Below are 12,435 nucleotides of genomic sequence, written 5' to 3'. Positions count from 1 at the left end.
AGATTTCGCCAAGGCAAGCTGGGCAGTCGCCTATTGCTCCTATTCCAGATAACCCACTGTACCCTGTCTGAAAGGAAGTAACGCTAGAGTAGACTCGCGAAAAGTGTATAAGACACTTTTAAGATCAACTAAATAGCTAAGCCCAAGGGAAGTCGTTCGGGGAGGCCCTCCCTAATTCCACAAGGGTGAGAAGAAACACACACGATAACGAAACGTTGAATCATGTAGAACTCGTAGGGTAAATGCAAAGCAAATTAGGAAGAATATGCAGTAAGCTAAGCGAAGAGGTAAGCAAGGTTAGACTATACTACAACTACTAAATGTGTTAGTTCTACTACTACACTAGTAATACATACGAAAAAAAATAAATAAAAACATCTACAATCAACAATTACTTTAAAGAAAATGAACAAAAATAAGCATGCAAAATAATAACTAAATCAAATTAACTACAAAAAAACATGCAAAAAGAAAATATGAATGAAATCAACTTAATGAATTCTACCAGATAGAGCATGCAAGATAAAGAACTATTTCAACTACGGGGTCATCTTTGTCTTCTCCAACGTCGATCTGAAACAAATACGGTGGCAAACAGATTAATAAAGAGCAATTAAAATTAATTATATCAAGTATTCTCACCTTAATTAATTGTAGAATGTAACATTCCAAAGTTTACAGGTGTGGAAAGTAAACCAACTCCAGGAACGTAGCATTCTAGAGTCTACCAATGCGATGAGCAGACCAAATTCAGGAAGGATACCACTGCAGACAATTTGTTTCAGTGACTTCAATACTAATTTCCAATGGCCTCCCCCTTCACTTGGCCAAAATTAAAGACTAACTGCACAATGTTGCAAGGTGAAGACTTCAAAAACATTGGTTGTTCAGTAGCATGGATATTAACTGCAATTCCCTCATTTGTTGGATACTCTATAGAGACGGACAAGAAAAAATAATTAATTTTCACTTTTAAGGCAAATAAATCAGTCACATTCACACTGACGGAAAGAACAGTTCCACAATAATTCTTCTGTTCTGCTTCTGCCATTTCTGAAACGTTCTTTAAAAGTTATCCATTGAAGTAACCCTCAAACGTTTAAAATATCAATGCCTCTTGCGCCTCATTCACTATTTTTAATTAATACTGTTACTTACCAGTTCATTGTCTTAAATCCTTCCTTAACCAACAGCATACCGTCTCCACTCCCAATGAGAAAAAGGCACCTTCAAGCTTTAGGACCGTAGGTACATCTACTTTCTGGAGCTAATGAACACTGATACAACCAATGCTCCTAAATTTAGTTTTTCAAATGTTCCTGTGGAGGATTATTCAGATATAATTAATTTAGCCTCCCTAATAAATAACGTGCACTATACATGGTTAAAGTAATGCTTTCTATCTATCAATGTCAAATAAATAATATAGCATGTATGCCCACCTTAATGAACTGCCATATTCTTCAAGATGAAAAACTAACAGGTAGAACACCACAGCAGACAGCTTGCTTTTTCAGTAGCTTAAAAATTAACACTTTTCCACTCTTCATTTCTTAATCTTATCGCCAATATGTAAAAATGTAAAAGAAAAATGAATAAGCTACACTATTTAAGAATAAAAACATGAAATATACTGAAAATACGCACCGAAAAGCAAGTACAATTGCAAGATTATAAAAATGGCGACGTAACATCGTTTCTAATACAAGATTATTACAAAATGGCAAGATGAACAAGCATAGATAATAGATGAACAAGCATGAACAAGGTGCATAAATTTCATAGATACGTGAATAACTACCTCAATTAATACTATAGACATATAGATAACTGGGAAGGAAAAACTATAGAGCATAAACAAAAAGAAAGCATAGATGGAAAAACAAATCACCAAGTCAACTCTATAATTAATTTACATTCAAATTAAACATCAACATTGCTGTAAGTTAACTTTTAATTTTAATATAAGAAGTCTTCCTCATTTCCTCATACAATTCTTAATCGATGTTCTTTTTGAATGTTTGTTTGTTATCTATGAATTTTCATGACAGAATGAACACATGTAGTGGCGCTATAAACGCCAATTGGGTCTTTTGCGAAAAAATTTAGTTTTGCAATTTTAACGAAAGGAAGCAATATATATTTGCTACCAAATGCACAATGTTCCAGGAAGTCTTGTGTTGCGAAAATAAGCAACAAATTAATAACATGCAGTTAATATTAATTCTACTAAGTTCTCACATTTATTAGCTGCAGAGAATAAACTTCCAACTTGCAAAAAGCAAATCAAATTCAGAAAGGAATAAATGTACACTTTGGTTATGGTCATTGCTAGGGTCAAAATTAACTCCTAATTCTCTTTTGTTGGCCAATCTGTAGAAATGAAAAAGAAAAACTATTTAACTACCCTTTTTAAACAAGTAAAATAGTAACATTTTAAATGACAATGTACTGGTGAAGTTAGAGACAAATAATGAATATGCTTGTCAATGATTTAGTACCATTCATTAATAAGCAAAATAAACATATTTTATATCGAAAATTTGAAGATTCCTTTTCCCTTAACTTTTTGTTCCCATATTGAAGGTAATATACACACAACGTTTTTATCACTTATTATTTATAAAATTTATAATAAATGCTCTATTGCTTGTATTATCCTAATTTTTACACTGCTGGTAAGGACAAACTTCTATATTAATTATGGCAATATAATCTCACCTTAATTAACTTCAAAAAGTTGCATTCTAGAATCTACAAGGGTGATGAGCAAACTAACTCCAGGAGCACTACCACTGCAGGTAATTTGTTGTTTCGGCGACTTCAAAATTGATTTCCAGCAGCATTGGTGGTTTCAAAAGCATTAAAATTAACTGCAACTCCCTCAGTTGTTGGATATTCTATAGAAACGGGGCAACAAAATGTAATTAATTACTACTATAACTGAAGTTTCTGGGACTCCATTTACTACTTTGAATTGATTTTGTTACTTACCAGTTTATTACCATAAACCCTTCCTTTGGCAACACTTTGTTGATTCAATGCGAGTATAAATTAATAAATTTTCAAGTGCTCATTCATCAGTTGAATATTAACAGTATAATGTTATATGATGAAGAAAACAACTTCAGGAAAAACGATATCTTTCGACTTCATTGCTTTCATTTAGCGTAAATTACAAAAAATTGAGAACAATGTTAAAATGGAGACGATGAATCACTTTTAAGACAATAAGTTATCAAAAACATAGATATAGCAAACGCATAGATTTTACACTTTACTTCAAAAGCATAGATAAGAAAAAACTAGAACCATAGACTATATACCTTATTTTAATAGCATAGATAAGGGAAAGCTGTGGTCAAAAGAAATAACCATAGATGCATGATGTTAATTTATGCTAATGACAAACAGGGTACGTTCCATTAGGCTCACCTGGCGATAAACGGAAATTCTTCTTCCTGTCTATCGCTCAATCCACAAGAAATCGACAAGAATTATGAATTAACATGCTATTAAACAAATAAAATATGAAATAGTATAAAAATATGCATTGTAAAGCAAGTAACACACCAAAAATTAACTAAAATATCACAATAGCAATAAGTCGTCACTTTAAAAAAATTAAGTTGGATAAATAAATAATCATAGATGCAGGACAATCCCAATTTATGTTATGGATAAATATGGTGCGTTCCATGAGCTTACACAGATCAAAAGGAAAATAACATACTGTGGAGCACACTTAAACAAAATAACCATCTGACATATTCAAATATTTAACATTTAATAAAATGCTAAATGGATTCACTATTAGAAGAGAATAATTCAGCCTTTCTCGTTAAATAAGTTATAAAGTCGAAATGCACGCGCGGTTTCTATTACGGTTTATAAAAATAAATTAAAACAAATGCAACATTGATGTATCCTGTAAAAAAATGTAGTTATACTTTATTTTTATTTTGACATTTCTGAAGAAAAATCATAACCAACTGCAAAATAAGTTAAGTACATCTAATTCTTTTTCTGCGTATGGAGTCTTTAAATATTCTTTATTCCGCCTATCAGCCTTTTCCTAATTTTCTAACAAAATGACAATTCGTCCTATATTTTATTATTACTGTGGCCTAATGTTCGAAAATTCCCTTTAATTATATTAGTTCTTCCCTCTGCTCCCGGCCATTTTTATTGCTACATTATGACGTAGTGTCGGCCATCATTCTTTTCTAATTGTTGCAGTTGTCGGCCATCATTTTTTTCCATTGTTGTCGCATTGTCACTGATGTCGGCCATTATGGTTTTTTGATAGATGTATAGTAATCAATGATTAAAATTTAAAAGAATACTTTGCCCTGTGCTGACACCACTCATAATCTTTTTATATATAATATTATAAACTTTAACCCTCATCAATCTTAAGTACCTACCTGTTTTATGTTTTTTTTTCCACTTTGCCTATTTTCTATCCACCGCTGCTTAGCTTCTCTACACTTTCGAATGATTTTCTACTTTATGGTCTTACAGTTTTCTTGTCTTTCCTTATATATCCTACTCTTATATTTTCGTCATTCCTCTATTAATTTTACAATCTCCTTTGATACCCAGGCATTCCTAATCTTAAATTACGACAAAATTAATAAATATGTACATTTACGAAGTTTTTTTATTTTTTTTTTACATTAAACATCAAAAACGTAGCATTCGTTTTTAACACCAAATGTAAATTTTGTTCAAAGATTTTTATACGATGCTATTAAGTTATAAATTCCGGAAATTCCCAGACATACAAGACATGCGGAAAAAAATGAGGTATACTTTAAATGAGATTAACGATAATACCTTTTTTAATTCTTGTTAATAACTTTGGATTTCTTCATTTAAATGCACTGTTTTGCATCCCCACTTTTCACATGATACCTATCTAATGATCGATGTAATGCGTGCGTCTAATTTACATAAAGAATTAAGAAAATAAAAAACAATGCTGTACCTAATTAATTATTGTTATTGCATTACATTCTTTAGTAAAAATATGCATACAACAACATGAGAACGTCATCATAAGGTCTAAAGCTGTCTCCTTGTTAGATGTTGATACTGTTATTGCTACATCAATATCATCCGCAAATTAAAGTATACTAATCTTTTGTCCCTACAAGTCTATCCTTGAAGCAGTCTTGTCTGTAAAAATATTAATAGCATCTTTGATATACAAATTAAAAAGTTCAATCGCATATCCTTAAAAATAAAAGCGTAATATGCCGAAGGAAGCACAATAAAGTAATTGTATAATTATATGTACATTTGATACAACGTGTCCCTACAATAAAATTTTTATTCATTTTCAACACATCAGCTTAAGTTGACAACGCATTTTCTGCTCGTTCGTAAAACAAATCGCACTCTTTAAAGAACAACTTCGCAAGGTTTAGGTGTAGGAAGTACATACGCGCAATTTCCTTACGGAAATAGACGAAACAAATGGGAAACCATCCTTTACTGGAAGCGTGGAAAAGGGAAAATAAACAATGGACAATTTTCCCACATAGGAGTGTATGAGAATTCGCAGCTGTTGCCATCTGCTGCGCCTGATAAGTGCCCTTTCGTTCTCAGAAAAGTGTAGAGAATTTCTTGTTGAAGCAATATGTATGATTGAAATCCTTTTTCTCAACGATTTCTTCCCGTTCAGGGTTACCATTTATGCGGAGAGCAAGCCAAATCACTTTTGCGTAACATCTGGTGAAAAGTGAAGTCACATTGGTTTCATTTATTGGCCCTATTGACCGTTACGTTTCTTTATTTCATCAACTTTATTGAAAAAAAAAAAAGAAACTCAACGCCTAAAATAATAATCCATGTATATTAGCAAATACAGGCTGCGCATCGCCATCTAGTGTGTATTTACTGCTACTGAAGTATTTTAACCGTTAGATAAGGCTTTATTAAGGTACTTCAACGACGACACAGTTTACATTCATATATACCTAAACAATATTGATACGGTCGTTTCAATCTTATTTGATCTCATCACTGCGTCTCAATAAATTACTAACCGAACCGAATAAAATTTGGAGCATGAGAGTTTGTAATATCCAAATTGGTGCCGATAATTAGGAAGTGTAGGGCAGCTAACGAACAGTGAATTGATAGGAGGTGTAAGAAAGTAGAAGAAAATTTTGCAGTAGGTAAAACTGATGAGGCTTATAATGTAATTAAAAGGCATTGTTTTATTAATTACTAATAGTGGTCCATGTTAATATGCAACATCAACTTGAAATCACTTTTTGATTTTGAACCACTATAAATTTCCTCAAATTAATGAGGAAAATATTTTTGTTACTGTTGTTGTTGCATTTTAGAGATGTAGGGTATAGTAGTAATAATATAAGAAACGAGGCAGGGGTCATTTTGATAGAAAATGGGGAAAAGGCAGATAGGTGGAAAGAATATTTTGAGAACCTATACGCAGGCCTTGTGTTAGGAGATATATTAGAGAAGGAAAATAGTGTGGAGATAGATGAGTTAGGTTATTCCATAATGAGAGAAGAGTCCGATGTAGCATTAAAAAATTTAATGAATAATAAGGCGCCAGGTGTAGATGGGATACAAAGGGAAATTCTATAACATGCAGGACAAGAGGTTAGAGATGGTATGTTTAAGCTAGTNTTCTCGCCAAATATGCATTGATGACGTCATTGTTTAGTTAGGTAGATGTATGACAGACTCGAGTTTGTTTAATGCCCCTGCCCGCCGAAGGCGGGCTGATACATTAGAATAATGTTAGGAAGATATGTTTTAGGACAAACGATGTTTGGCGGGAACAGCTGACGGAAGGCTGAAGCCAGGGCCGTACCTACCGGTATTTCCTCCGATTAAGAAAACTTTAAGGGCCTGTATCTCACTCACATTCATTTTTAAACAAATAATAAACAAAATTCTAGTAAATACTACTACACTACTTCACTTGGTGAGTACTACCTACCTGACTAAACTTCATGTCTCAATTCCAATGTCAACTAATGTAAAAAATTACCAAATTAACTACTGTTCTTCTGATTTTCATATTGAAATAGAATATACTTATTATGCTTATTTTCACAATGTAAATGTCAGTTTCACATTAATTCTGCTTTTGCCATTTCTAAAACGTTGTTTAAAAGTTGTCTGTTGAAGTAAGTTGCAAATGTCTAAGAAACTGAAGTTTCTGGGACTCCATTTACTACTTTCAATTGATTTTGTTACTTACCAGTTTATTACCATAAACCCTTCCTTTGGCAACACTTTGTTGATTCAATGCGAGTATAAATTAATAAATTTTCAAGTGCTCATTCATCAGTTGAATATTAACAGTATAATGTTATATGATGAAGAAAACAACTTCAGGAAAAACGATATCTTTCTACTTCATTGCTTTCATTTAGCGTAAATTACAAAAAATTGAGCACAATGTTAAAATGGAGACGATGAATCACTTTTAAGACAATAGGTTACATAGATAATAGATACACAAAGGGTGATAGGTTATCAAAAACATAGATATAGCAAAAGCATAGATTCTACACTTTACTTCAAAAGCATAGATAAGAAAAAGACAGAACCATAGACTATATATACCTTATTTTAAAAGCATAGATAAGGGAAAGCATTTGAATAAATTGACATTTAACTTCCACCTGCACCGGAACCAATTTTACTTTTCTTTAACAGAACTCTTGAACGAACAATCATAACACTTACAGATTTACAACCCGCAAACGACGCGCAATCTATTGGTATAGTTTAAATCAGAGGATTATTTATATCTGGTGCTAGTTCACAGGAATGTTTATTGTCGTAAACGTATCATAAATTAAAGAAATATTGACTGTTGAAGCGTGCTCTATGAATGAGTCTATGGTGTTAAAGCGTGTCCATAGATAAAGCATGTCTTTGTAAATGGCGTGTCTTGATCTATCATCTATGGCTGCTGTTTAGGGTTATTTCTCTGTCGGTCGTTATATCCTTCATGGTTACTTGTTATTTTCAAATGAGCTGAAATGCCAAGTGCTAGAAGACTTCCAAGAACAGTTCGGACTACTGTGGCTCCTGCACTTATTCCTATAAATGCTAGTGAGACGTCAGGTAATCGTTATTCGCCTTTAGGCCCTTCTGTGCCCACATTACCAGGATTGGAACAACCCCCTGCACCCAAACATATTCCGTTTCCCACAACGCCTGTAGAAAATGATATTGTGTTTGAATTATTAACTTTTCTTTACGCTTCTGTATCAGCAGGTTTGCAATTTTTACATTTATATAGAAGTGTATGGTGGCTACCCCATTCTTACACAAAACAGTCCGTGGTAAGTTTGGTTATTTTTAGTAAGTACAAGTTGATTTAAAATCATTATAAATGTTTTACAGAATTTTTATTTAATTGATAAAAACCTAGTTGCATTTATTCTGTACTTGTTTGCAAGAAGGCTTGTGTATGTTATTGGATGTAAATTTATTGAACGTGTCTTACCAAAAAAAATTAGAGAGTGGGCCATATTTTCATTAAGGTGCAATTTGATTTTGATAATTGTCGGTCTTACATTAACAATGGTAATTTTAGGTTCTTTTTGTTTGGGGTAATTGTCGGTGTTCTGTCGGCCTCCTGTGCATTTCATAATCATGCTATCGTAAACATTTTCTACTTATGTTACCCGTAAGAAACTATTTATAACTCCTTGTTATAATCTATTAACTAAGGAAAATTTTAGTATATGTGTTTATCTGATACTGTTTGGGTTTAATATTGTTCCATTTTTTGAACTGATAAAAATCGAGGATGCTCTTTCACTTCATGCATGCTCATCAAACAGTTCAGAGATAAGAAGTGAAGTCGAAAGCCTGAAAGCTAATTTTAATGAACGAATGAAACAAATTTTGTTTTGTTCTGTTTTAACAACTTATTATGCTGGATTTATTCCTTGTTGTTTCGTTCAGGTAATCCAAAATGTTAACTTGAGGTTTGCGTCTTTTATTTGTTAAAATTACAGAATTTTCTCTACTATGATGTGTATTGGGCTTCACAGCATGTAGTTTTTATTTGGTTGGGTTCTTTTACTTCATATTTTATTCATCTATTACCGTTGCGTTATTGTGATACTTTACATCGTTCCGCTATACATTTGGGAAGTTGGGACAAAACTGAGTCTAGATCTCACTTGCCAGTGGCGTACTGCTGGCAGGAAGACATGTTATGGCCTCATGGGGCTCTTGTCCGTTATGGTAGAGACGTGTATAGGGCCCATGGTGAATCTAATGCTGCAGAGCCAGGAAATACCACATATTCCCGATTTTATGTAAGTTGAATTTTAATTTTCATTACCTGAATTATTTGAAAGTTATTAGTAACTATTTGTAAACAATTTTTAGAGCATTTTTAAGAACCCCTCAGTGGCCCTTAGTGGCATTTTAGGTATTCAAGTTTCACTGGTTTTATTTCAATTAATTGTTCTAATAAGGAGCACTTACTGGTACTGCATTGTATCAGTTACTCTGTTGATGTTTTTCAATTATTACACTTTATTTAAAGTGGCAAGAGATTATTTAGTTAGTTTAAAAATTTACAGAGCCGAACAGGTAATGCAGAATAAAATTACTGGTAATTAAATTTTAAGTTCTATTTGTATATTTATTTTAAAAATAAACGATTAAATGAATACCAGATTTTTATTTTATAGTCTAATTTTTTGTACGTTTTATGAATAAAGTATTTGACCAGGTTTTTATGCATTTTATTTCTTGTGGCTGGTATCTTTAAATTTAATTATAATTGTAACAAATATTTAAATAAAAATTTTATTACCTACCCATTTATGTTGTTTTCGTTTAAAGTTTTTTATGTAGCTAAACATTATTTTTCTGTTATAGTTGGTTTGTATCTTGTAATTGCGTTGTTGATGTAAACGTACCCATTTCATTGAAAGTTTTATTATATAATGGACTTTTTAATAACTGTTTTCTTTTTGCAGGATTTTTTGGGTATTTAAAATTTTGTTTTACATTTTGAAAGTTTTTTGTTTACTACTAATTTAATGCAGTTTTTCGTCCGACGATAATTTCATTTTAATTACCGTGGTGTTTTATGCACCGTTTTATTTATCGTTACAATAACATATGCATGTACTAGGTTTTTTTTTTGGTATTTTGTCATCTCTAAGTGTAATACTTCGTTTTAAGTTGAGTACTTTGGTCGAAAATCGATCATACGACAAATCGTGTTATTTATTAACCAATTTACGTATACTATTTTGGTAAAATGTTACCATTTAGTTTGCGAATGAATTATACACGTTAATAAGTTTTTATTTGAAGAAAATAAATGTACATCTATTAAAATACTAATTTTTGTCTGCATTTATAGACCAAGATTTTTCTTCTAAACTTACGAGCATAGCTTGCTCTATTTTATCTTTTAACCATACAAGTACTTCTTTGTTCCCATCAATTTCTAATACTCCCATGGAGTTAACAAATTTATATTCTTCCTATAAAACAATTCACACTATATATACATATATATATGTATGTAGTAAACACAAACATATATATCGGTATTTATATTTTATGTACAGTGTTCCTAAATCGTTATGTGTTTTCCTTCAACAGTCTAACGATTTGGGATCTGTTCAGACATTTAAACTAAATTATTCCAATACTAATTTATCAATATTTATAATAAATATTGAATGTATTCTTATTAAACATTACAACATCAGTGGCGTAACAAGGGAGAGCAGTGGGAGCTATGACCCCTAGAGGCGCAAATGTGTGTGAATGAAATAAGTTAAGTGGGACCTTTCGAAAGGTGCATGCTTTATTTTACGTCGTTGTTCCTAACTAAACTAACGTGTTTAACTGAAATTAATAATTTTGTTGTAATTTATAAATCTTGTATCATATGGAAAAGAGCGCAAAATTTCTCTTGCATACAATTAACTCGATTGTTACCCACGAGCTCTGGATAGAGTAAGTGTTGAAAATTAAGTTCCCAGTTACAGGGACGTTTTTGTTATGAACCCGAAAACCGAAATTGTAGTTTTCAACTTAATTTGCAATTTGAAGGTTACCATATCGTTGGTACACAATTTGAAAGTATCGATAGTAATAACAATATGATCTGAAGAAAAATTAATAATATTCGCTTTTCTATTTAAAGAAAAAGACTGGAAAGAAAGTAAATTTGGGGATTTCTTAAAAAGTTTTTAGTATTATTTTATACTGGGAAGTGAACCCTGTGGGTTTCAGGTTTTGCTGATGTACCAATCGCGAAACTCTTCGATTTCCATTAAATATGGACACTACCTAATATACGAGGGTGGATTGATAAGTTTCCGGCCTAACCAAGAGATGACGCCACTAGGCCTACCTTGAGGTGACATTCTATAGTACCATCCTTGGATAGCTTGTAGCTATAGTTTCAGCCCGATCTCCTTGCTAGTGTAGGTTTGACAGCACGCTGAACAAGACGCCTCTGTGGTTTTCGTAAAAATGGAAAAGCAGGAAAATCGTGCTGTCATCAAATACTTTTATTTGAAGGGGTTAACGCCGAAGGAAATTAAAAAAGAGATGGACTCAACACTGGGGACATCCTCCCCGTCATATTCAACCGTTAAGCAGTGGGTTTCCGAGTTTAAAAAGGGTCGTGTGAGCACCTCTGATGGGCCTCGCTCAGGACGCCCCGTTGAGGTCACAACTCCAGATATGATCGAAAAAATTCATCAAATAGTGCTGGGAGACCGCAGATTGAAAGTGCGTGAGATAGCTGAGACCTGTAAGATGTCATATGAACGTGTGCAACATATTTTGCACCAACATTTGCATATGGAAAAGCTCTGTGCAAGATGGGTGCCGCGTTTGCTAACAGTCGACCAAAAATTGATTCGAAAAAACATTTCTACCGCAAATTTGTCATTGTATAAGCGTAATCCAAGCGAATTTTTGCGTCGATTCGTAACCGTTGACGAAACGTGGGTCCACCACTACACTCCTGAAACCAAAGAACAGTCTAAACAGTGGATTGGACCAGGGGAACCAACTCCAAAGAAGGCAAAAACAATTTTTTCGGCGAACAAGGTTATGGCTACTGTTTTTTGGGATGCAAGAGGTATTATATACATTGATTACCTTGCAAAGGGTAATACTATCACTGGTCAATACTACGCAGACTTATTGCAACGTTTGAGCCACGAGGTGAAAATTAAACGACCTCATCTGGCGAAGAAAAAAATCTTGTTTCATCACGATAACGCACCAGCGCACACGTCAATCGTTGCGACGGCTAAAATCAACGATCTAAAGTTTGAATTGATGCCGCACCCTCCTTACTCTCCAGACCTAGCCCCGAGTGACTATTTTCTGTTCCCTAATCTCAAAAAATGGCTTGGCGGTAAGAGATTTGCGGAC

General features: G+C 33.0%; 1 protein-coding gene and 1 long non-coding RNA gene across 5 annotated transcripts; one reads left to right on the top strand and one right to left on the bottom strand.

Annotated features, from left to right (window-relative positions):
- Positions 1 to 533: 533 nt before the first annotated feature.
- On the bottom strand, positions 534 to 3,945 carry LOC108739588. 4 transcript variants are annotated; one of them, XR_003231186.1, is made up of 7 exons: positions 2,995 to 3,932; positions 2,722 to 2,900; positions 2,242 to 2,373; positions 1,443 to 1,520; positions 1,159 to 1,319; positions 643 to 933; positions 534 to 573 (listed from the first exon to the last, which is right to left on the bottom strand). It is a non-coding gene; the product is annotated as an uncharacterized LOC108739588 (long non-coding RNA). The 4 variants fall into 4 exon arrangements; XR_003231184.1 differs by having other exon boundaries at positions 1,443 to 1,558; positions 2,995 to 3,930; XR_003231183.1 differs by having other exon boundaries at positions 1,443 to 2,373; positions 2,995 to 3,945.
- A 4,302-nt stretch (positions 3,946 to 8,247) lies between these two features.
- Positions 8,248 to 9,689, top strand: LOC108739571 (transmembrane protein 39A-B; the record flags this gene model as incomplete). The annotated part of the gene is made up of 5 exons (XM_018473545.2): positions 8,248 to 8,342; positions 8,597 to 8,689; positions 8,745 to 8,970; positions 9,024 to 9,329; positions 9,403 to 9,689. Coding segments are annotated over 5 exons (957 nt in total), but the record flags the coding sequence as incomplete, so codon positions are not given.
- Between the last annotated feature and the right edge of the window lie 2,746 nt (positions 9,690 to 12,435).

The sequence above is a fragment of the Agrilus planipennis genome, unplaced genomic scaffold (assembly GCF_000699045.2).
Source record: "Agrilus planipennis isolate EAB-ADULT unplaced genomic scaffold, Apla_2.0 scaffold173, whole genome shotgun sequence".
Taxonomy (NCBI): Eukaryota; Metazoa; Arthropoda; class Insecta; order Coleoptera; family Buprestidae; genus Agrilus; species Agrilus planipennis.
The sequence above is the reverse complement of the archived record's forward strand: the minus strand, read 5'-3'. Positions and strand labels throughout refer to the sequence as shown.